The sequence below is a fragment of the Dendrobium catenatum genome, unplaced genomic scaffold, assembly GCF_001605985.2.
Source record: "Dendrobium catenatum unplaced genomic scaffold, ASM160598v2 fragScaff_scaffold_621, whole genome shotgun sequence".
In the NCBI taxonomy this organism is placed as follows: Eukaryota; Viridiplantae; Streptophyta; class Magnoliopsida; order Asparagales; family Orchidaceae; genus Dendrobium; species Dendrobium catenatum.
The window spans coordinates 20,286,361-20,310,156 of NW_021319083.1; the positions used below are offsets into that span (position 1 = coordinate 20,286,361).

The 23,796-nt window shown below is 38.9% G+C and overlaps 2 protein-coding genes across 2 annotated transcripts; one reads left to right on the forward strand and one right to left on the reverse strand.

The window, feature by feature from the left end:
* The first annotated feature begins 321 nt into the window (after positions 1 to 321).
* On the forward strand, positions 322 to 2,014 carry LOC110111488 (patellin-6). Its single transcript, XM_020843393.2, has 4 exons — positions 322 to 1,033; positions 1,123 to 1,247; positions 1,396 to 1,537; positions 1,636 to 2,014. The coding sequence occupies exons 1-4, from the start codon at positions 353 to 355 to the stop codon at positions 1,894 to 1,896; spliced, it is 1,209 nt and encodes a 402-aa protein (XP_020699052.1). The 5' UTR covers positions 322 to 352; the 3' UTR covers positions 1,897 to 2,014.
* Positions 2,015 to 3,497: 1,483 nt separating this feature from the next.
* On the reverse strand, positions 3,498 to 20,898 carry LOC110111492 (cation/H(+) antiporter 15). The gene is made up of 5 exons (XM_028695009.1): positions 20,662 to 20,898; positions 13,483 to 14,146; positions 11,196 to 11,557; positions 4,712 to 5,269; positions 3,498 to 4,293 (listed from the first exon to the last, which is right to left on the reverse strand). The coding sequence occupies exons 1-5, from the start codon at positions 20,896 to 20,898 to the stop codon at positions 3,574 to 3,576; spliced, it is 2,541 nt and encodes an 846-aa protein (XP_028550842.1). The 3' UTR covers positions 3,498 to 3,573.
* Positions 20,899 to 23,796: the final 2,898 nt, after the last annotated feature.

The window sequence follows — 23,796 nt, forward strand, 5'->3', positions numbered from 1 at the left end:
ACCCACCTCGGCTACCGCGACTTCCAGACGTGTCCTTCGGTTCTCCCTCCCTGCCGCCGCCGGCGGGTTCGAAATTTGAACCGCTGGCCCGGTTGGCTGCTGGCGGCTCCCGCCAAAAGCATTCGTGGTCTGCGGTACACCGGAACAGCTTCAGAGCACGAACCTTTACCGTTATAAGCTGTTCCGCGATTACTATAAAAGCTAAACCGGTGCCGGACCACGACTTAAAACGTGGCTGAAATAATTAATAATTATTATATAGATAAAAAGCTATTTAACTCCAATGCCTCGTTAAACTCGTAATCTTACCGGTTACCTCCAACCTCCTAACTGAGAAATTTCATCGAGCAATATGGAGAAATCGCGGCCGACGAAGAAGAGCTTGATCGGCTCTCTGATGGAGGCGGCGAGCACGACCCTTGGCCGCTCATCTTCCTTCAAAGAGGATTCTTATCTCATTAGCCATCTTAAGACAGGAGAGCTTAAAGCCCTCATAGATCTCAAAAAACGGCTTTCGTCTTCCTTTCCATCGGCTACGATGTGGGGGATCCCTCTTGTAGGCGGGGATGAACGCGCAGATGTGGTGCTTCAAAAGTTCTTGCGCGCGAGGGATTTCAGTGCGTCGCTGGCACACGCGATGCTGCTGCGGTGCTTAGAATGGAGGGCGGAGTTTGCCGCTGATGGGGTGGTGGAGGAGAAGCTGGGCTTCGAGGAGCTTGAAGGAGTTGTGGCTTACATGCACGGATGGGACCGTGCAGGGCATCCTGTTTGCTACAATGGCTATGGTGTCTTCAAAGACAGAGCGAAGTATGATCGCGTTTTCGGCGACGGCGAGAAGCTAAAGCGCTTCCTCCGTTGGCGGGTTCAAGTCATGGAGCGCGGCGTGCGGCTTCTCCAGCTTAAGCCCGGCGGCATCAACTCCATCATTCAGGTCACCGATATGAAAGATTTTCCCAGGCGCGAGCTCCGCGAGCTGTCGAACCAGATCCTTCCCCTGTTTCAGAACAACTACCCTGAAATGGTCGCCATCAAGGTTAGATTTTTGCCCTCTTTACATGTTTTGGACATTTACCGCAGGTACTGATCTCGCCCGAAAACATTGCGGATTGATGGACGATGCAGGTGTTTATAAACGTCCCATGGTACTTCAGCATGATTTACTCTATGATCAGCCCATTTCTGACGGAGAGAACCAAGAGCAAATTCGTCATCGTCAGGAACGGCAATGTAGCCGAAACTCTCTACAGGTAAAATTGAATACCTCTTTCCCTCTCATTTCCCCTGTGATCTCCACCTGAGCTTTTTTTTTTCACGAAATCGCTACCGCTATATCTGAAGAAGCTTGTTGCCGCAGAGAAATGAATAGAACAGATTCGCATTTTGATCTTTTTGCAGGTTTATCCGGCCGGAGCTCCTGCCAGTTCAATACGGAGGGTTTAGCAGGCCGGGCGATCTCAAGAACGGTCCACCCAAGCCAGCAACCGAATTCACCATTAAAGGAGGAGAGAAGGTTAACCTAGAAATCGACCGCATCGAGGTAAGATTCCTTTCCGCTCTTCCCTTTCTATACAATACACAACCGCGTGCAAGCTATTCGACGAAATGCGGCTAATAAGATGAAGTTTTACTGTAAAGGCGGGAGCGACGATAACGTGGGACATAGTGGTGGTCGGCTGGGAAGTGTATTACTCGGCGGAGTTCGTGCCGAGCGCGAAGGGAAGCTTCAAAGTCACGGTGGAGAAAGCACGGCGGATTTCGCCGGCGGCGGAGGCGCCAGTCCATGGCTTGTTCACGTCGAGAGAAGCCGGCAAGGTGGTGTTATCCGTCGATAACACTGGTTCTCGGCGACGGAAAGTTGCGGCTTACCGTTACTTTATTAGTAAGCCTTCCGTTTAGTTCTTAGCTTCAGGTAATTAGGATGATAACATAATTAGGGAATGATCGGATATTTGTTTTTCTTCGTTATTCGTATCGTAGTTACTATTTGTTTATTGTTTGGTAAAAATGGATCTTTTAATGATTGTTTTAATGAGTATTTTCTTGTTTTATTGAGTGTTTAGAATTCTTTATTGGTAATCTTAATTTATAAGTCTAAAATTTGAAACTTTAGCTTAGATGTCATTGCAAATATATTGGCTTTGATTTATCAAGATTAAGAGTTTCATGATCTATGATTTGGTTGTATTAATATTATTACTTCAAAATTTTAGTGTTAGTATTGTAATAGAAATGTGTGAGTAGTAAAATTAATGAAACTCGTCATTGTTTAGCTTTGTTGATGGACGAGTACGATTAGGAACCTCCTAATTCATGCTCGATTCCTCTCGAGCTGCAGCGCCTCTTAAGTAGGGCCCAATCAAGTGCAAGCTATGAGGTTTTTGTGGTGGGTGCCTCTTCTAGATCAGCCAAGGATTAGTTACGCCGCCTAGTGCCCTTTTGAGAGTGCCAACTGGTGGATACCCCATTCAAAAAAAAAAAAAGTTAATGAAGTTTTGGTGAACAATGTTAGTAATACTTAAAATTAAAGCATATAATTTGAAAGGGAGAAAAATTGGGTAAATTAAGACCATTATATACACCAATTTTATATTGGCTATTTAGTCAATTAATATAGAGAATTTTAGGAAGAGTGATTTTTAATAAAAAGAAGCAAAAAAAAAAGTATTTTTAATATAGCCCTTTATTTGTAATTTTTAATAAAAAGTTATATTGAAATGACCAGTAATATAGTTTATTTGATGCTAAGATAAGAGGGTGAGTTGATAATTTTAGACGAACTTGTGTCTAAGTATGTCGGTGGTCGGACATGTCCGATTGATGAGCCACAATAAACATTACTTAATGATCCATTCATCATGCATAAATCAACAATAATACAAGCGATTCAAACAAATATTTATAAAAAAAAAAATACTAATCAAATTTCATCGCCAAAAAAAAAAAAAAGAAAACTTGCTAACGCGGCCGTTAAAAACATACTTTCATCTTCGAGCACGAAGATTGTTCCAAAAATGGATCGGGTTCTGGTCAGGTCGAATAGTGTTTGGTCAGTTCTGAATTGAATTTGAATCTGAACCCGTGACTCAATTTTGACCCCCTATTCCAAATAGCTCCATGAATACATATAAAATATTAAAATCCACTAAAATTTAGAAAAGCAACGTGGCAATGAGAATTTGAGGTAGAATTGGTAAAAAGTTAGTAGAAATGGGGATTTAAATTGCCCCTAATTCTCTTCCAACGGGTAGCAATGACTGCCTAAAAAATAAAAAAAATTAAATGGCTTCTTTGGGACATTTTTTTTTTCCTACTTTTCAAAATATTTTTTTTTATTCAAAATTTTCTTATAAAACTGTTTTAAGAAATAAAAAAGACATCCCAAACGAAACCTAAGACAACTTTTCTGTTTGTGATTTTTTAAATTTAAAATTTAAATTAAACCTTTTTTTATAATTTCTCCAAAACAAAATATTTTATCATAAATCTCTTCAAAAGAAAATAATAATAATAATAATAGTAATAATAATAATAAATATCAATCCATTCAAACCATCTTCTCCTCCCACCCTCCCCTTAAATCTCCACACTCTCTGTTTTTGTCACACACTCTGTTTTCGAGCTCTGCCTACTCGCCATCCTCCTCATCGCCCCTCCACCATCCTCCACCTTCGAACTCTGCTGAACCACCATCACCGACGCATTCCCCCCAAAATCCTTCGACGCCAATATATCCCCAATCACTCCGAGCTCTGGATACTCACTCCACATCTCCAATCCGGCCGTGAACGGCGTCACTCTCCCTTCCGCTCTCCCCACTATCAGCAACCCACACCTCTCACTCATTTCTCTCATCAACCTCACCGTCTCCGCCCCTTCCTTCACCTCCTCCTCCCTATACTCCACAGTCTCCACCTCACCGGTTCTCAATCTGAACTCTTGAATTGCCTCGTCGTCCATCTCCTCTTCCTTACCTTCCGTTTCCCTTTTCTCAGAAGGCAGAAGCAGTCTTAGTATGAAGAGGTCGATGCAGGGGTTCTCGGCCATGCGGGCGGCGATGGCGAGGGCTTCGCGGTCGTCGGGCCCGCCCAGGAAGAAGAGGGCGACGCGGTGGGCGTGAGGGGAGGAGAGGGCGGAGATTGGTGGGGCGGAGAGGCCGCAGTTGATGAGGATGGCGACGGAGCACGGGGCGTAGAGAAGGACGTTTGTGTTGAATGAGCGGACGGCGGGGTTGACGGATTCTAAGGGGACGTCGGCGTCGATTCGGCGGTGGAAGGGGAGGAGGATCAGATCGCACTGCGGAAATTTTGAGTTTTGAATATCTATCTAACTATTTAATTATATTGTATGACTTAAAAGCAAGCGTTTAGCCAATTTTAATTTGGGATCCAATCATTTTCTCTCATATTTTATTTTTATTTTAATTTTCCAAAAGTGTTTTGTTAATATTTGTGTAAATAAAAAATCTATTAAAGATAGTTATAAAATGAAGGTTCAAGCCCATTTTAATATGAATAAAAATCATATCAAAGTAGCTTAGATATTATTGAATTTATTTTGAAATTAATTAAATATAAATTATTCGCACTAATCTCAAAGAAATTCAATTAGATTGATACCATCGTGATTCACTTGTATTTTTTAATTTTTTTTCTCAGTTAAAACTTAAAACTCATTTTTTTAAATATAACTATAAAATAAAAATAATGCTTACCATCTTATCGGCGGCGAGGGAGCAGATGTCGTCGTGCATGGTGGCGTAAGGCGAGACTCCGATGAAGGGTTGGATGGTGAAGAGACCTGTGGGATATTGCCGCTCGAGCGAGACGAAGGAGTTAACGATGCGGTCGGAGAGAGTGGGTGCTTTGGCGGCGGAGTTGGAGGCGGCGGCGGCGGCTGCCGCCAAGGAAGAGGAGACGCCCGAAACTGAACGGAAGGAGCTCCTGCTACGCTGTTTCTTCTTGTAAGGAGCGAGAATGGTGTTGCTGCGGCCGACAAGAGGGCTGAGATGGAGGAGATAGATGCAGAGGGGGGAGGAAGAGGTGGGGGAGAGAGCGTCGGTGAGAGTGAGGAGAGGAGGGACGTGGTCTTCGCCGTGAACGCAGGTGAGAACGCGGAGTTCCACCACGCCGGCACAGGCTTGGACGGTTCTTCGGCGGTTTGCAGGCATAAGGCTGGATGGGCAGTAGAAAGCTTTGAGGAACATGGCAGAGATTCCTCCCACGGCGACGATTCCGACGATGTTGACGGCGTACAGTTCGGCGGAAAGTAGCTGATCAAAATTGTATTTTTTTATGTGAGTAAAACATCAGTTTTCTAATTGGAAAGAAGATGAAAAAGAAAACGCCGCATTTGCAATAAAGCCTAGTTCAGGTAATTTATTCATCTTAAAATTAAGAAGATTTTACATACTTTACACTCAAAATTATTTGAACTTACATATTTAAAATGTAAATTTTATTAGTTACTCTCTTCAAAAAATATATATTTTATCCTAATTTTTTTATTTTCAGTCGTTGTAAATATATTTTATAATAATTGAATGAGTTATGCCTTCCTCTCATCTTGTTCTTCATCATCGATCAGAAAATTTATTACATGCAGCGTCCGGATACAACAGAGGGCTAATCAAGACGCACCACATCACTCAATGCATAGTACATTGGATGACGTGGTGCATCCGGATTGGCCTCCAGACACGTTCGGACACCGCACAGAATAATCTCTCGATCAATGGATTGCATCTCTGCCAATCCCAAATGCCCTTCCCCAACCAGATTACATCGCAACATCCACACTATCATAAAATAAGGTTAATAATTTAAATGTCAAGCATATATTTTTGACCAGTGTCAAAATGGTTCAATAAGTTGGGTTTGAAAGCATAAGAAATTCAGATGATCTACCATCATAGGAAATCATTACTCATACTGCCAACCTAGCACTACTTGTTTCAGTTCCGCCAACTCAACCACTATTTGCAACAATTCCGCCAACTTAGCCGCTACCCGCAACAACCACCATACCGCCAACTTAGCCACTACTACATGCAGCAGTTCTGTTTATTCTCATGCTATCTAACTAAGTCAGGAACTTTACTACCATGTTGCTTCTATATATATATATCACTTATTAGAATGCTCTCCTTGCCAACATAACTATAGCTGCTCCAACAGACAATTCCTCACCCTAGTACCTAAACAGTGGCGCCACAGCTCATCTCACTCCAGATTTGCAATTTGTATATCAACCTTTTACATATAATGGCTCAGACCAAGTACTAGTCGGCAATGGCTGTTCATTACATATTCTCCATTCTAGGAATGGTCTTTTGCCCACTCCGTATCCTTTGTTCTAAAGCTCAACGATCTGTCCATTCCTTCTTAGTTGAAATTTTTGGTATCAAACATCAAGAACATTGTACACATACAGCTACTCGCCGACAACTATCCCTTGTGGTGATCTCAGATTCTCAAAATTTTCACTGCAAATGGCTTCGACTGTTTCCTTGACGGCTCAAAACCATGCCCAGCTCCCCATCTCCAGTCCGATAACAGTCAAAAATCACCTAATCCGCAGCACACCATATGGATTCTCATTTATCAAAACTTAGCCGTAGCATTGTATTCCATAATCTCTCAATCCATTCTAAAGTATATCCTCAATATAGAGACCTGGCATTTGATTTGGGTGACGCTTGAATGCCGACTCGGGTCCACAAATTAATCTCGCGTAATCCAACTCAAAAATGAGCTTCACACCGTCACCATAAAGAATCAATCCATGACTGATTATCTGTCCACTATAAAACGTCTTGTAGACAACATTTTGTTGCCGCCAGTGAGTCTGTTGACATGGAATATATCATTATCTACATCCTGAATGGTTTATCATCAAAGTACCAATCCTTCAAGACTTCTATTCGGACAAAACTCACACCAATAAACCTTAAAGATCTGTACTCCCTCTTATGCAGTGAAGAGGTTAACTTAGCCACTGAACCAACCAAGGAATTGACCTTAACAGAACATCATCTTTCAGCCGATTCTCACCTTATTCTTGCCTCCGTTCATCATCACGGTCGTGGATGGTTCCCCTATACTAGTGGAAGCGGACGATCTCCTGGGCACTCTTTGTCTGCTGGGCCTATAGACAACAGACCGCTTATTAAATGCTAAATATGTGGTAAACATGGGCATTCAACATTCAACTGTTGGCCTCAAACAGATCTGAGCTATCTTCCCCCAACCCCATTTACATAGAATGCTCTCCTTGCCAACATAACTATAGCTGTTCCAACAGACAATTCCTCACCCTAGTACCTAGACAGTGGCGCCACAGCTCATCTCACTCCAGATTTGCAATTTGTATATCAACCTTTTACATATAATGGCTCAGACCAAGTACTAGTCGGCAATGGCTGTTCATTACATATTCTCCATTCTAGGAATGGTCTTTTGCCCACTCCGTCACTTAGTCTCTCTCTCAAACCTATTATTCATGTTCCTCATCTCTCTCACCAACTTCTTTCTATTTCCCAGTTAACTATTGACAATAATTGCATTGTTACTTTTGATCACAATGGTTACACAATTAAGGATCGGACAAACCTCCGCACACTTCTTTAAAGTCCCTGTTGTGATGGCCTCTGTTTAGTAACTCTTCATCCGATAACTATTTTAGTTTCTCTACTAGCTCTTCCCGCTACCTCGTCTTCCCTCTGGGACGAACGGTTGGGTCAACCAAGCTAAGCCACTCTTACAGCCATAGCAAAAAAAAAAAAAAAAAAATCCCACTTTATGTATTCCCTAGTCATCTCCTAATACTAAATGTATCTCGTGTACTTTAGAAAATAGCCACCGTTTACCTTTTAATAAATCAAATAGTTTTTCTTCTATACCTCTAAATCTAATTCATGCTAATGTATGGGGTCACTCACATTTTATTTCTAACGATGGTTTCATATTTTATTTAATTCTTATTGATGATTTTTCTCATTAAATTTGGCTTTATTTTCAAAAAAAAGAGTTTCATTTTTGTAATTCAATGAAACTAAAATAAAAAACAATAATGAACATAATCAACTTCAAAAAATTTTTAGAAAAAAATTTAACTTTTCTATCCTCATCCTGTGAACTGACGGCGAAGGCAAATTCATGAACACTGCTCTAAATTTTTTTCTTAAAACCCATGGTATAAACCATAAATTCAATTGTCCATACACACCGTAGCAAAATGGCATAGCTGGACGTAAACATCGCCACCTCCTCGACACTATTCGTGCTCTTCTCATTGAAGCACATATTTCCCCAAATTTATGGGTTAAAGATGCTATCACTGCAGCCCACTTAATCATTTACCTCCTCCCACTACATCAAATTTATCCCCATATCAACTACTTCATAATAAATCGCCAAACTAAACTCCTCTTTGTGTCTTTGGTTGTCGTTGCTATCCTTGGCTTCGCCCCTACTTAGACTACAAACTTGTTGCTCGCTCTGCTCCCTGTATTTTTCTTGGATATCCTGCTTCACAAAAAAGGTTATTGTTTCTATAGTTCCGCTAGGGGCCAAACTTTCATCTCTAGAGATGTTGTCTTTGATGAATTCACCACCAACCCATTTCCTACATCTTCTCCCATGTCTAGTCTATCTACTCCTCTTCCACCATACACCTTACCACCCTTTCCTACACTTGCTGCTATAAACACCACAACATCAAACACTCCTCCCTCCATACATTCATCCATCTCAACTAATTCTTCCAATAGCCCTTCCAATTCCACTCCTCATCCTTCCAACAGCCTACCCGCACACAACTCCTCCTCGCATTCTACTCTACCCACTTCTTACTCCTCTAACACCACACCTACATATTCAATTCCCTCCTCACCCCCCCACCCCCCCCCCCTCGCTCACCCGATAGCAAACTGGCAAATCTCAAACCTCGTCAAATACTCAATTTTTCTCACACCATTTCTGAAACTCCAACATGCTTCTCCTCAACCATCAAACACTCTCAATGGAGAAAGGCACTATCACATGAATTTCATGCATTGCAGTCCCAAGGCACATGGACTCTTGTGTCTCCTATCCCAAATCAACATGTCATATGCAATAAATGGATCTTCAAAATTAATTATCACTCAGATGGCTCCATTGCCCGTTACAAAGCAAGACTAGTTGCACTAGGCTACAAACAAGAATATGGTATCGATTACTTGGAAACCTTCAGCCCAGTTGCAAAGTCTCCCACAATATGTTTGTTTATTACAATTGCACTTCAACTGGCCCATTATTTAGTTAGATGTTGTAAATTCTTTTCTTCTTGGCAAACTACATGAGACAATGTTTATGACTTAACCACAAGGATTCAAAGACCCTCAACATCCAGATCATGTTTGCTTGCTCCACAAGGCCCTCTATGGTCTAAAACAAGCTCCCCAATAATGATTTGCTACACTATCATCCTACCACCAGCAACAAGGCTTCATCACAGCTCTCCCAACACCTCTTTTATGTTGTTTAATCATCATAATATTAGAATTTACAAACTTATATGTGTTGATGATATCTTAATAACAGGCAATGATCAATCATCAATTTCCACAGTACGTCATCAACTCAATTCACACTTTAATATTCGTAACATGTGCATTATATCCCGCTTTCTAGGCATCGACATCCACTCATCTCCTAATGGGCTATGTCTGTCTCAACAATCTTATATCATAGACCTGCTCAATACAACCGGAATGGCTTATTGTAAGCCATTAACAAATCCTTTGCCTGCCAAATCCCCTCAGCCAATCAATCTTCCAGTTGCATTCCATAATCCAGCTCTTTTCCCCTAACTTACAAGTCCCTTTAGTACTTAACTACAACTCGTCCGGACATTGTCGTTGTTGTCAATAAGATTTGTCAGCATACGCACAATCAAATGGATCACCATTTTCTATCCCTTAAACGAATTCTTCTTTGCCTCAAGGGCACTGCCACATATGGTCTCCTTCTTCAAAAAATAGATTTACATCTTATTGCCTATGCTAATGCTGATTGGACTGGCGACACCTTGGACCGCAAATCTACAATCGGATTATGTATTTTCCTTGGACTGAACCTCCTCTCTTGGTGTGTTAAAAAGCAGTCAACCATTGCTCGATCCTCCACTGAAGCTGAATACCGTTCCTTAGTAGCCACAACTACTGAATTAATATGGCTTCGTCGTATATACGAGGATTTTTCTATTCCCTTGGATACTACCCCACTATATTTTGATAATATTTCTGCCATGTCAATTGCTACAAATCCCGTCTTTCATGCCCGAACCAAAGACATTGATATTGATCATCATTTTATACGTGACTGCATTAACTCCAACTCTGTGGTTGTTCATCATGTTTGCTCTCAAGATCAAATTGATGACATTTTCACAAAGTTCCTTCCTACACCACGGTTCTCTGAATTCTGATCCAAGTTGACGGTTTATCCAACCCTCAACTTGACGGGCGGTGAAAGCATAAGCAATTCAGATGATCTACCACTACAGGAAATCATTACTCATACCGCCACCCCAGCCACTATTTGTAGCAGTTCCGCCAACTCAGCCACTACTTGCAACAGTTCCGCCAACTCAGCCACTACCTGCAACAGTTCTGTTTATTCTCTTGCTATCTAACTAACTCAGGAACTTTACTACAATGTTGCTTCTATTATATATACCACTTATTGTACCGATACAAATTAATGAAATACACTTAAGCTTTGCCTCTATGTTCAGTCCTTACTATTTTTCTTGATCCTTCTCTGCTCACTCTTCACCTTAGTGCAGATTTCTATAGGGTCTGGGTCTAACCTAAAATTAACCTAACCTGAATTCGATCAACCAAACTCGCCCCCTAACAACCCGAGACCCGACCCGATAATTTATTTTAATTTTAAAAATATATATGTTTTAACATTAATTATATATTTTAATTTAATTCATAAAAATAAAAAGATGATACCAACAAATAAAATATTTAAGGCAAAAATATAAATATATCACTTTCAGATTAAAATCGGATTGACTGATCAACCCAAATTCAATTATAAATGGGTCAAAATTTGTAATCCAAACCATTTTCAGGTCAAATTTAGATCGAAATGGCAGGTCGGATCATAAAATTCTAATGAAAAAGAGAGATTGAAGCCACTTACATTGAAGTCTTCGAGACTATTGAACGTATTGATCTCAATAATCCCTCGCGAATTGAGAATAAGCGCCAGCACAAATCCGTCGCGAAAGCTCATCTTACAGTAGAGGCAGGAGGCAATAACTCCGATGAACTTAGCCACCACGCTGATAACGATAAGGTAGGTCATTGGGAGCCACATCGCTCCGCTCACCACTTCATACAAGTTACTTCTCAGCCCAGCTATGACCAGAAATGCCGGCAAGAACAGCGTTGAGACCAGCCGCTCCAGCCGGTCCACCACCGCCGTCCCCAGTGGCGGGCCTCCCGGAATGATTACACCCAGCAATAGCGGCCCAAATGTCACGCTCTGCCCTATAAGCTCCCCTGCAAATAGCTAAAAACGTTTAAAAATATATTTTATTTTTTTTTTTTATGTTTTAAAATACGAAAAAATTATAAATAGTTTTTTATTAGGTGTATCAATAAATGATCAACTCTAGGGGTGTCAATTCGGGTCAGCGGGTCGGGTTCGGGTCGAATTTGAAACTGACCCAGCACTGTTCGGGTCAACCCGAACCTGACACATTTTTAAAAACGGGTCAGGTTTCTGGACCCGAATCCGACCCGATTCGGGTCTGGGTCAACCCGACACGACTGATCCGAAGTTGACATTGCTAGTTTTCGGGTCAATATTAGATTTTCGGGTCAATCTCGGGTTTTCGGGTCAAATATGAGTTTTCGTGTTACTTTCGGGTCAATTTCGGGTTGCTGGGTCAACCAGAACCCGACCCGATTTTTAAAACGGTTTGATTTATTCAATCCGAACTCGACCCGTTTCGGGTTCGGGTTGACCCGAACCCAGAATTTTCCGGGTCGGGTTCGGGTCGTGTTTCAGGTCGTGTTAAAAATTGACATCCCTAATCAACTCTTCAATCCCATTTAAATGATCAACTCTTCAATCTCATTAAAACTTGATTGTAAAAATTCAAGTTCGAATTGACTCGTTTAATAAATCAGTTAGGTTAGATTGACTCGTGAATTTATTTTTGACTAAAAAATGACTTGTTTAATATTTTCTTGTCTAAGTTTCTTTTACTTGTGTCATGACTGTATAATGCTCTTATTTTTTTTATTAAATATGTAAATTTTGATTGTTAATAAATTTTGTAAAAAATTATTTAAAATGTATTAACGAGTTGGATTCGGTATGGGGCTTTTGACTCCTTTATCAAATTGATTGAGTTCAAGTTGACTGAATTTGATATGATCGAAACTTGACCCATCAACACATTTTGACGAGAAATTATTTTGTGCGGGCGCCAGACCGTCCCGAGACGAATGAGAGCACAACACGTCACTCGGCACACAACAATAATCTACGGTAAAAAAAGTGACGGGCACGCTCTCATTTATCTTTGGATGTCATTTGGTAACCGCACATAATAATTAACCTTTTTTTGACACCCCTCATAATTAAGAATGTTATTTTATTGTATGTTTTAAAATAAAATATGATTATAATTTAGCTTTTATATATAATTTTTAATGATATGTGACTAAAGTTTATTTTTATAGTTATATTTTAAGGAAAAAAATTAGATCAGAATATTTTTACTGAATTTTAATCAAAAGTATTTAAAAATTAGTATGGAACATTTAATTAATATATATTTAAATGTCATAAAATTATGTTATTTTAATTTGTAGAAACTTTAAAACAAATTAAGTATTTATTATAAATATATTATAAAAGTGGCAAAATATTAAAATGATTTTATATTATCAACAAATTAAATGTAATGGAAAATTTTTAATATGATCCTAATACGAATTGGGTCAAATATTATTATCTAAATTTTTTAATCCTATTTAAAATATTTAAAAACACTTAAAATTTCTATAATGCAAAATCATTCTTTTTTCCTTCAATGAGATTCTATCATTTATCAAAAGTTTAATGTTTAAGAATAAAGTTGTATCAAAATTTTCTATTAAAAATCATCGATCTTAAAATTATTAAATTGCTTGTTTGAGATTAGTGTAAAATAATTTTTTTTTTCAAAAAATCATTAATCTTAAAATAAAATTTAAATTTAAAAAATTATTTTACTAAATCTATATCATAATATTTCAATTTTATTTCTAAATTGTAATGCAACTAATAATATATATATATATATTCTCCTAAATTGTATTAATTTTAATATAAATTTAAACCCTTTAGAATTCACCACAATATGATAATTGAATATAGTAATTCAATTTATAAAATAAATTAAAAATAAAAATAAACTCTAATTTTACCGTACCTGCAATGCTGGAGCCGATCGCCATAAGTAAAATAACCAAAAACAGCGCCTCATCCATCGGCGAGCCCTCCGGCGTTCGCCGTATAATCCAAAGCGCCACCGGCCTCGCAAACAACCAAATCGCCGCAACAAACCCGCAGCAAGAAAAGAGGAAAGTCAGCCCCAAAGCCACCGACTGATAAACCATCGTCGTCACAAACAAAAAAGTCGCGCTGATGATTACGCAGTAGAAATCGGAGAGGAGGGACGAGGACATCGCGAGTCGGCCGAGTTTTGTAGTGAGGAGGTTGAACTCGGCGAGGAGAGAGGAAATAACGATGTTGGAGGTGAGAGCCCATCGACCGGCGAAGTGGATGATGTAGTTACGGACGATTTCGTTCATTTGGATGGTGGGGTGGAAAAGGACGGCGATGAATATGGTGATGAACGGTAGGGCGGTGCCGATTTGGGCGATTGCGACGGATTTGCGGCCGGATTTTCGGATTTGGCCAAGATCGATCTTCACGGCGACGATGAAGATGAAGAGGATGAAGGCGAGGAGGGAAATGTGGTCGAGATGAACCCAGCTTTCTTTGGGGAAGAGGGTTCGTTGAAGCTTCCGGCTGTGGGAGAGGCCGGAGGGGCCGAGGAGCAGTCCCGCCTGCTTAGAGTGATCGAGTACTTGTTAGTTATTGAGTCTTCGTTTGGGACGGCTTTTTTATTGCTTTCTAAAACGGAGTTTTAGTACAAAAATAAAAAAAAAATTGTACTAAAACTCTATTTTAAAAAGCAATAAAAAAGCCGTCCCAAACGAAGCCTGAGTGAACAGAATTTATGATTAATTAATTAACTATAAATTATTACCAAAAAATATTTAGGCGCTTTTTCATTCATAACACACAAAATTATCTAATTTATAGATTTCACATCTATATTTTATTGTTTATAAATGACATTCATAACATCAAAATTAATTAATACCCTCTCTAAAAATTTATAATCCTAGCAACAAGTTGTCTGTCGCATCGACATCATCGTCAAAGATGTCGATGCCCTTGATTGCGAGCCCAACACTGCCTATCTGTGAGCTCATCTCAGCCTAGGAGGGTAAACAAGTTGACTTGAACTTAAGACCTCCCACTTAAGCTTGAGTCGGCTCAATTATTCTTAAAGTGAAAAAAATTTATTATGAATTTTGCAATTATTATAATAAAATAGTAAAAAGATTGTGAAATTATAAGAAAAATAATAAAGAGTTATTTAATATAAGAATTTGATATATAATTTTAAAATTTTTAGCAACTTTGCATTTAAAATTTTCAATTCTAATATATTTTATTTATATTTTGAATTAATATTTTTTTTAAACAAGCTAGCTCACAAGCTTATGAGTCTGAGTTTGAATTAGCTCAAACTTGGCTCGTTAGCTCATTGAGCTCAGCTCATGAGCCATTATCTAGCCAAACTCGAGTCGGTTCATGAGTCAACTTGACTCACTTACACCTCTATCTCAGCCCAATCGATGCACTTGTTTTCAAGCTAAGGCTTATATCTGTTAGCACATGGAGTACGTGGACGCACTACACCATCTGCCAGCAGCCTAACAACTCACGGTTCCACTACCTCTCTAGAAACTTCTCTCAAACGGAATGATAATTTTTCTCCTTTTATATATAGGCTGAACAAGCTCTTTTGTATGCTGCTGGAAATATACTATGAGAATGATTTAAGGGATATCTCTCTGGGCTCTTCTTCCTTTTTACTCATATGCTTTTATGCTTTATATTTTCTTTTACAGGTTCTCATCAGGATCAAGATTTCACATGGTATCAGAGCCTTAAAGCTTAACAATTCTCTCATCTAGATAGAATGTCTGAAAACCAGGCTTCTAGCTCCCAGTCGGCATCCCAACCCGTTTCATCACTATTCGCTTCCATGGTCGAGTTCACCGTCCCCTCCCCAATCAAGTTTCTCATCTCCAACATCAAGCATATAGTCACCATTCAACTCAACAATGAGAACTACGCCATCTAGAGGCTACAAACCCTTAAACTCTTCTCCGCTAACAGGTTCGAAAGATATCTTACCGGCGCCCAACTTCCACCCTCCAACATGACATATGCAGACCACCGTCTATAAAATCTCATCAACCAAAATCTCATTTTAGCACTTTTCTCCACCAGTTTTCCTACCACCTTACCATATATACTGAACCTGTCCACAACCAAGGACATATGGAGAACCCTAGAGAGCCGGCTTCAACCTACTAATTGTTCACGAGTCATTCAACTCAAAAATGAACTACATAACATTACCACGGGGGATAGCTCAATGAAACACTACCTCGTGCAAGTTAAAGGCATTGTCGACAATATTGCGGCAGCTAGATCTAAAGTTGAAACCAAAGACATCATCCACTACATCCTAAATAGTCTCCCTGTGGCATACAACTCCTTCAAAACATCCATCCGCATCTTCCATACTCCTATCAGTCTGGAGGTTCTCTACTTGCTACTTTGCAGCGAGGAGATTAACATTCAAACTTAAATACTCAAAGACACATCAATCTCAAAGGACAATGTAGCTTTCTACTCCAACACTCGCCCCATCTGCGGCAGAGGCAATCCCTTTCAAACCTCTCGCTCTAATCAGGGATGAGGATTTACCAATCGAAACCCAGGTTCCGCAGGTTCAAGAACAACCCGCCACAACCTCCAGGCCTACATGTCAAATCTGCAACAAATTCGATCATATAGCCACCGCCTGCTTGCACAGATGCAACCTTAACTACACTCCCCACCACCTCGTGCAATGCTTACACACCTGTTGCTCTCCTCTCCAACCGAATGGGTGTTAGATTTTAGAGCTTCAACTCACCTTACATCAAATGCTAAAAATTTACAACAATCACTTCCCTTCCAAGGTTCGAACTCGATCTCTATCACAAATGGCAGCACTCTACCTATTCAAAATAGCGGTGATTGCATCCTACCCCTCCCACAATCCAATCATAAGTTATTTTTACACAATCTCCTTCACGATTTGCTCTCGTACATCCTCCTTTCCATATATAATCTAACATCTGATAGCAATTGTTCCATTTCATTTGATTCCTCTGGCTTCCAAATAAAGAATCTACAGAACAACCAAATCCTTCTGCGTGGTAGGAGTCATGACAACCTCAACATGTTATTAGTCAAATTGTCTACACACACCTATGCTCTCAGCTATAAATCATCCTCAGACATATCCTGCCATGCTCGTCTTGGTCATCCACATCAACTCATCATGCATACTCTATCAAAATTAGATCCTCTTATATGTATCTCCTCTACGCTATAGTTTGCAAATTTTGTAACTTGGCCAGGAGCCATAAACTATCTTTTCCTACTACTTCAAATTATGTAACTGCTCCCCTACAATTAATCCATACAGATGTTTGGGGACCAGCTCCTGTCGCTTCTCTTAACGGTTACAAATACTACATTACATTCATAGATGACCACTCATGATTTTGTTGGTTATATTTGATGAACTCTAAAGACGAAACATTATCCAAATTCCAAAAATTCTCTAATATGATTCATAACCAATTTAATACAAAAATCAAAATACTTAGCTCTGACGAAGGAGGAGAATACACAGGCACGAACTTCAAATCCTTTCTCTCCAACCTTGGCATCATTCACCAACTCAGATACTCATACACACCTGAGCAAAATGTTATAGCTGAACGAAAACACCGACATCTCCTAGACACGGCTCACACTCTATTACTTGCAGTAAATCTCCCCAATCCCTTCTAGGAAAATGCCTTACTCACCACAAACTACCTGATCAATAGGTTACCCACTAAAGCTCGTAATCTACAAATTCCCTTCCAACTACTATGCTGCTCACCACACACATATCACCACCTTAGGAGTTTCGGTTGCCTATGCTTCCCATGGCTTAGGCATCACGCACCAAACAAGCTAGCACCATGCTCACATGAATGCATATTCATAGGATATACTCCCACCCATAAAGGTTGTAGGCGCTTCAACAAAATGACAAATAAAATACATGCATGTTTCACGACACATTGTATTTAATGAGCATATTTTTCCCTTTCAAAACAATCCCCCCACCTCCAAATCCACTCCACTGTCACCATACACCAACACAACACCTCTCACACTACTTCCCATCTCCACCATCCCAACCAATCACAACCTCCCATCCACTACCTCTCAGTTCTCACGTCCAGAACCAATCTCACTGCTAAGAATCCCCCCCCCACCCCATCACTGATCATCCTAACACCAGCATCCCAATTGCACCATTAACAACTCCCACCAACCTAATCACAATCCTGCCACCTCCACCAATCCACCCCATGCAAACTAGACTCAAATCAAGCATAGTCAAATCCAACCCAATCTTCGATCTCCTTGCCACAACTAGTGATACCTCCACACCTACTTTCACCCATGCAAACAAAAATCCATCCTTGCGTGCTACCATGATCGATGAGATTCAGGCCCTTCATAGGTAGGGCGTGGTCACTCGTATATATGCCATCCCATCACTCTATACTAGGCTACAAATGGACAAACAAAACCAAACTACAATTAAATAGTGAAATCAAGAGGTACAAAGCTCGCATCATCTTTGAAGGCTTCGATCAACAATATGGTATAGACTATAAAGAAATATTCAGTCCAATAGCCAAGCTACCCACCATCCGCATCCTTCTTACCATCGGCCTCCAAAGGAACTGGTCAGTCACTCAACCCGACGTCTCCAATGCTTTCCTTCATGGTGATCAAGAGGAAGATGTCTACATGAGACAACCAACGGACTTTGTTAACAAACAACTCCCAAACGGCGTCTGTAAGCTACACAAAGTCATGTACATCCTAAAGAAATCACCGCGTTAGTGGTACAACAAGCTCACATCTCACTTACAAGTAGCCAGTTTTCAGTTCAGCAAGTCGAATCCCTCCCTTCTACTATATCGAAAAGGCACCGTCCAAATGTACATACTTATATATGTTGATGACATGCTCATCACTAGCACCGATCACAACTCTATCCAACTTCTCCTTACACAACCTACAGTCCGATCTCTCCTTTAAAGATTTAGGACATGTATCTCTCTTCTTGACACTAGAATCTCCAAAACCTCGAAGGGTTATTTTCTGGATCAGTCACAATATGTCACCAAAATACTCAAAGCAAGCGGGTTTTCCACTTGCAAACCAACTCCAACACCCACAACCCTCAAACCAAACAAAACTAGCCTCATCGATCAACCACTAGACAACCAAACTCTTTACAGGAAATTAGCCGGCTCCCTACAATATCTAACAATCACTAGACCAGATATTGCCTTCGCAACAAACCAAATATGTCAACACATGCATACTCCTTCAATCACTCACTTTTAAGCTTTAAAAAGCCTCCTTCTGTACATACAAGACACATTGAACTATGGTCTTCCCATCATATATATTGACTTGATATTGTATACATACATCGATGTCGACTGGGCATCAGACCACACAGATCGAAAATCAATCGCCGACTTTTGTTCTTTTCTCGGTACAAATCTAGTATCATGGTGCGTTAAGAAGCAAGTAACTGTCACCAAGTCCTCCACGGAGGCCGAATACTGGGCATTAGCCGCAACAACCTCAAACACCTTATGGCTTCACCGCCTACTAGCTGAATTCCAAGCTCCACAATCCCAACCTTCCTACTTATTCTACGATAACATTTTAGCAATGGCTCTACCAAATAATCCAGTCTTTCATGCCTGAACCAAACATATCAAGATAGACTACCACTTTATAAGCCATCACATTAAGAACAAGGAAATTGCAGTACTCCACATCAACTCTGTAGATCAGCCTGCAAACATCCTCACCAAATCTCTCTCGCAGCGAACTGCTTCCAGGAAAAGCGAAACAAACTAACCATCTTATCTTAGGATTGTTAATTTGAGGGGGCATGTTAGCACATCGAGTACATGGACACACTAAACCCTCTGCCAGCAGCCTGACAACTCACGGCTCCACTACCTCTCTAGAAACTTCTCTCCAACGGAATGATAATTCCTCCTCCATCTATTTATAGGCTGAACAAGCACTTTTGTATCATGCTGGAAATATACTATGAGAATGATTCAAGGTATATCTCTCTGAACTCTTCTTCCTTTTTACTCCTATGCTTTTATGCTTTATAGTTTATTTTACAGGTTCTCATCAGGTTTGAGATTTCACAGTATCTAATGATATTAGTTAAAGTTGGGGTAAATAATAAAGTTTAGATGTGAAATATATAAATTAAATAATTTTGAATGTTATGTATGTAAATTCCCCCAAGAACTTAAGGCTATTTTTGAAATTTTGACTTAAATATTTTTAACAAATAATTTATGGGTTATTTGTTAAGTAGGATTTTATGAATGAAGTAAAGTTTGATTAAACAAATTTTGAAAGTATTAAATTCTAAAAGCTTTTAGGATGCGATTTGAAGGATTTATTAAAAAAACAAAAGCATTGCATGAGCAAATTTTTTGGATATAATTCATATTCAATAAATTTATTATTTTTGTTTGTAAAATTGGCTTTAGTTAGGATATCTTGAATTATTTTATTTTTTAGGATAAATTGTCAAAATCTTCAGTAGTAATTTTTTTAAAATGTTCCAAACTAAGTAATTTATATTCTAAAATTAATAATATTATATATTATGTTATAGAATAGGAAAATATTGAAAGAAAAACACTAATATTATATATCTTATATTTTTATCTTATATGTATATTTCATTTACAAAAAAAAAATCAATATATTATACAAATTACAAAGCTATTGATGAGAACAAAATTAGGCCATTCTGATAAAAATTTGGCTAAAATTACTCTCAAAATTATTATATTTATTTTAAAATCAGTTAAATAATAGAGTTATCAATTAAGATTTCATTTGAAAACAACAAAAAAAATAATAGTCAAAAGCTATTCCAAATAAATCTAAATAAAAATATAAAATCATTGAAAATAAAATCACGTGATTTTACAAAGAAAAATAATAAAATTTATTGCACCGCAATTCAAATAATAAATTCAAAATAATTATTCATTACTCAAACATAAATATATAACAATTATAATAATCAATAAATTAAAAAAAGTTGAACGTACGTACTTACTATGACGTGCGAGAGAGGTTGCGGGAGGCCGATGCGGCTGAGGACGGCGTGGCTGAGCCGAGCGGCGAGAAATATTACGATTAGCTGTAGAAGAAGGATGGGGAAGGCGAACTCCAGCGGCCGGTCGCCGAGCCATAGCCCCGACGACGTTGTCAACGTCGCGTTGAAGCAAACCAATCTGTTGATTAATTTGTTTCCTTTGTAGTCGCTGATTCCGAAGCTTTCTTCATCCGGCATTGCGGCAATGGAGGAAGATTGAGAGGAGGAGAAGCGGAAGAAGGAGAAGCGTGAGATAATATTTATTTACTTATTTCTGAAATTATTGGCTTTTTTTGTGAAAGAAAAGGGAAGGCGATTCTTATAATATAATACAAAAAAATTTTGTATGTATTTTTTTTATATGTTTGGACATTGATGTAGTGGCATTTGAAGTTTGTGATTTGTTTCTCCGATATTAATGGTGGTTTTGGTGGTTGTAATTTCTGCGAATGGAAACTGTTGAGAGTTTTATGGTTGAATATTGTGAAGACCTTTCCGTTTTTAATTTTTTTTCTTCTTATTTTTAAAAAATATGTTTGTTTTGCATGTTTGTCAACAATAGGGGAAAAACTGCAGGGCCTAGTCCAGTTTGATTGAATCCACTAATATTTGCAGTTGATTACAAATGAGGCCCTTCATTGAAGGGAAGGTCTTGGCTTGATGTAACAAATATACATCATACAGAGTTTGTTCCGTGGTGGAAATAGAAAGAATCATTGTTGACATATTTGTTTGGTTGAAAGGACCATAATCGGTGGGCGATGAAGGGCGAAAATAACATTGTCTGGCAATAGAGGTCGGAAGGACAGTAGTTGGTGGGCGACGGAGGTCAGAAGTACCGTTATCAGGTGATAGAGGTAAAAAGGACCGTAGTTATTGGGCGATGGAGGATGGAAGGTCTGTTGACTGACGAAAGTCTGACGTTGGGCAGAAGTCCGACGTGACAGGTGAAAGTCCGACGATGGGTAAAAGTTTGGCATCGGATAGAAGTCCAATGAATGTCCGACGATGGGCTGAAGTCTGACGATGGGCGGAAGTTTGACGTCAGGTAGAAGTCATACGAAAATTCGGTGATGGGCAGAAGTTTAGTGTCGGGTAGAAGTATGATGAAAGTCCGGCGACGGGCAGAAGTCTGACGACGAGCAGAAGTATAATGTCAGGTAGAAGTCCGATGAAAGTCCGGAGATGTGCAGAAGTTTTGGGTCGGGTAGAATTAAGCTCGATGAAAGTCCCGCGACATGCTGAAGTATGGTGAGGGGCGGAAGGTCGGCGTCTGGTATAAGTCTAACAAAAGTCTGATGATGGACAAAAGTCTGGTGATGGGCAGAAGTGAGGTAACGAGCAGAAGTTCAGTGTCGGATAGGAATCCAGTGACGGGCGGAAGTTCGGCGTCAGGTAAAAGTCTGTCGATGGACATAACTCTGGCGTTGGGTAGAAATCCGACGAAAGTCCGACGATTGGTAAAGGTTCGGTGACAGACGAAAGTCCAACGTTAATCGATGTACGGGCTAAAGTTTGGAGATCGTCGAGCAGGAGTGTGGTGATAAGAGAGCTCTCTTCGTTCTCCTCCTCCTTTTGCTTGGGTCCCCTTCTTCCTCATTGCTCACCCCACCTCTCATGAGAAATGAGGTGTCTATTTATAGTTTTCTGATAGTAACATGACCAATAATTAGAATGAAAATCAATAGTAAATTGGGAGTGGTTTGAATGAACGGCCGATGTTGAATCCTCGATCGTGGACGGTTTACTAGACATTTGAATGTCTTAATGATATAAAAAATTTTATAATATTGGGCTTGTTGGATTCGTCTCCTCAAGCAGCTCGGTTTGATTATAAGCATGTAATGTTTAAAAACCGTTTTGTAATCCAAATTATGGTTTGAACCTTCCAAATGTGCTTTGGGTCTTTGATTTTAACTCATTTGGGCTCAGATTGAGTCGAATTTGGTGTCTTTGTGTTCATATTTTTGAGACGTTTAGCTTAACTATAAGTTTGCTAAAATTGAAGTTGAGATGATCATCAATTTAATTTTTGAAGTTTCAAATTTGATTTTGCTTCAAGATTCGTGCCTGATCAATATAATTTTTTGATGTATATCAAAGTTATAAAGGGTTGATAATGGAAAATAATATTTTCATTAAATTCTTAGAGAATTCTTTATTCAATAAAAATTGTATATAAAAGCTCTTACATATATATACTCTAAACAAAATAGAATTATTAATAAAAAATTGGCATTTTCTAAAAGTCTAGGGTTCAGAGTTCTGCATTTATATTCCTAAACCCTAAATTTATCCTACAAATAGACTTATCTTCATCATTCCTATAAAAAATTTTAGATGTTCCGCATTTATTCATACTTTGCCTCATAAAATACTTGGCATAAATTAAAGCTATAAAATGCATTTTTATTTGTTTTTCTCTCAGCCAGCACACGTGTAATATTATTATTCAAAAATAGAATAAAAATTCTACACTTCAATGGATATAATATTTTTTGAAAACTAGCCCATTTTTTTTTTCTAAAATTCACATTTAGGACTAGAATTCTAATACCATTCATAAATATGAGTTTTATATCCATCCCATTGACATCTAGCTTCCATTTCTCTTGAACTTCCTTAAGCTCAAAACTTTAGCCATATTAAAAATTCTTAAGGCATTTTGTATAGTAGAGAACAAGAACACTCAATAAGCATTGGAGGACTTCCATAACAAAGCCACCCATTCGAATCAAGCTCCGATCATCATTAATAATGTAACACGAATTCTGAATTTAATATACCAATGGCTCATAATAAATATACAATGTCAATGAAACCAAGTAAAAAATATGTGATCAGTAAATATACCTCTCACAAGAATCTATATTCACCGTTTTATGCTTTTATAGCTAATCTTTCAAGCAGGAATATCCCAAAAAATTCAAATAGGCATTTATCATAATTGCAATAATAAGGAATAACTTAGGACACTATGGTAAAAGAATTTGTAATGTAATATTGAGGAGTATATATATATATATAATTTAAAATAAGAAATAAGGCCTATGTTTCTTTACATTTATTTATGTATGATTTTTAACAAATTTCACA

What these genes read in the sequence shown, in the direction of transcription:
- LOC110111492 (XM_028695009.1), bottom strand. Translation starts at nt 20,898, where the DNA reads ATGCCGGATGAAGAAAGCTTCGGAATCAGCGACTACAAAGGAAACAAA. An exon ending in AACCTCTCTCGCACGTCATA is followed by an intron (nt 14,147 to 20,661) that starts GTAAGTACGTAC and finishes CTCAATAACTAA; the next exon opens with CAAGTACTCGATCACTCTAA. An exon ending in CCCTCGCCGCCGATAAGATG is followed by an intron (nt 4,294 to 4,711) that starts GTAAGCATTATT and finishes AAATTTCCGCAG; the next exon opens with TGCGATCTGATCCTCCTCCC.
- LOC110111488 (XM_020843393.2), top strand. Translation starts at nt 353, where the DNA reads ATGGAGAAATCGCGGCCGACGAAGAAGAGCTTGATCGGCTCTCTGATG. An exon ending in CTGAAATGGTCGCCATCAAG is followed by an intron (nt 1,034 to 1,122) that starts GTTAGATTTTTG and finishes TGGACGATGCAG; the next exon opens with GTGTTTATAAACGTCCCATG. An exon ending in GTAGCCGAAACTCTCTACAG is followed by an intron (nt 1,248 to 1,395) that starts GTAAAATTGAAT and finishes ATCTTTTTGCAG; the next exon opens with GTTTATCCGGCCGGAGCTCC.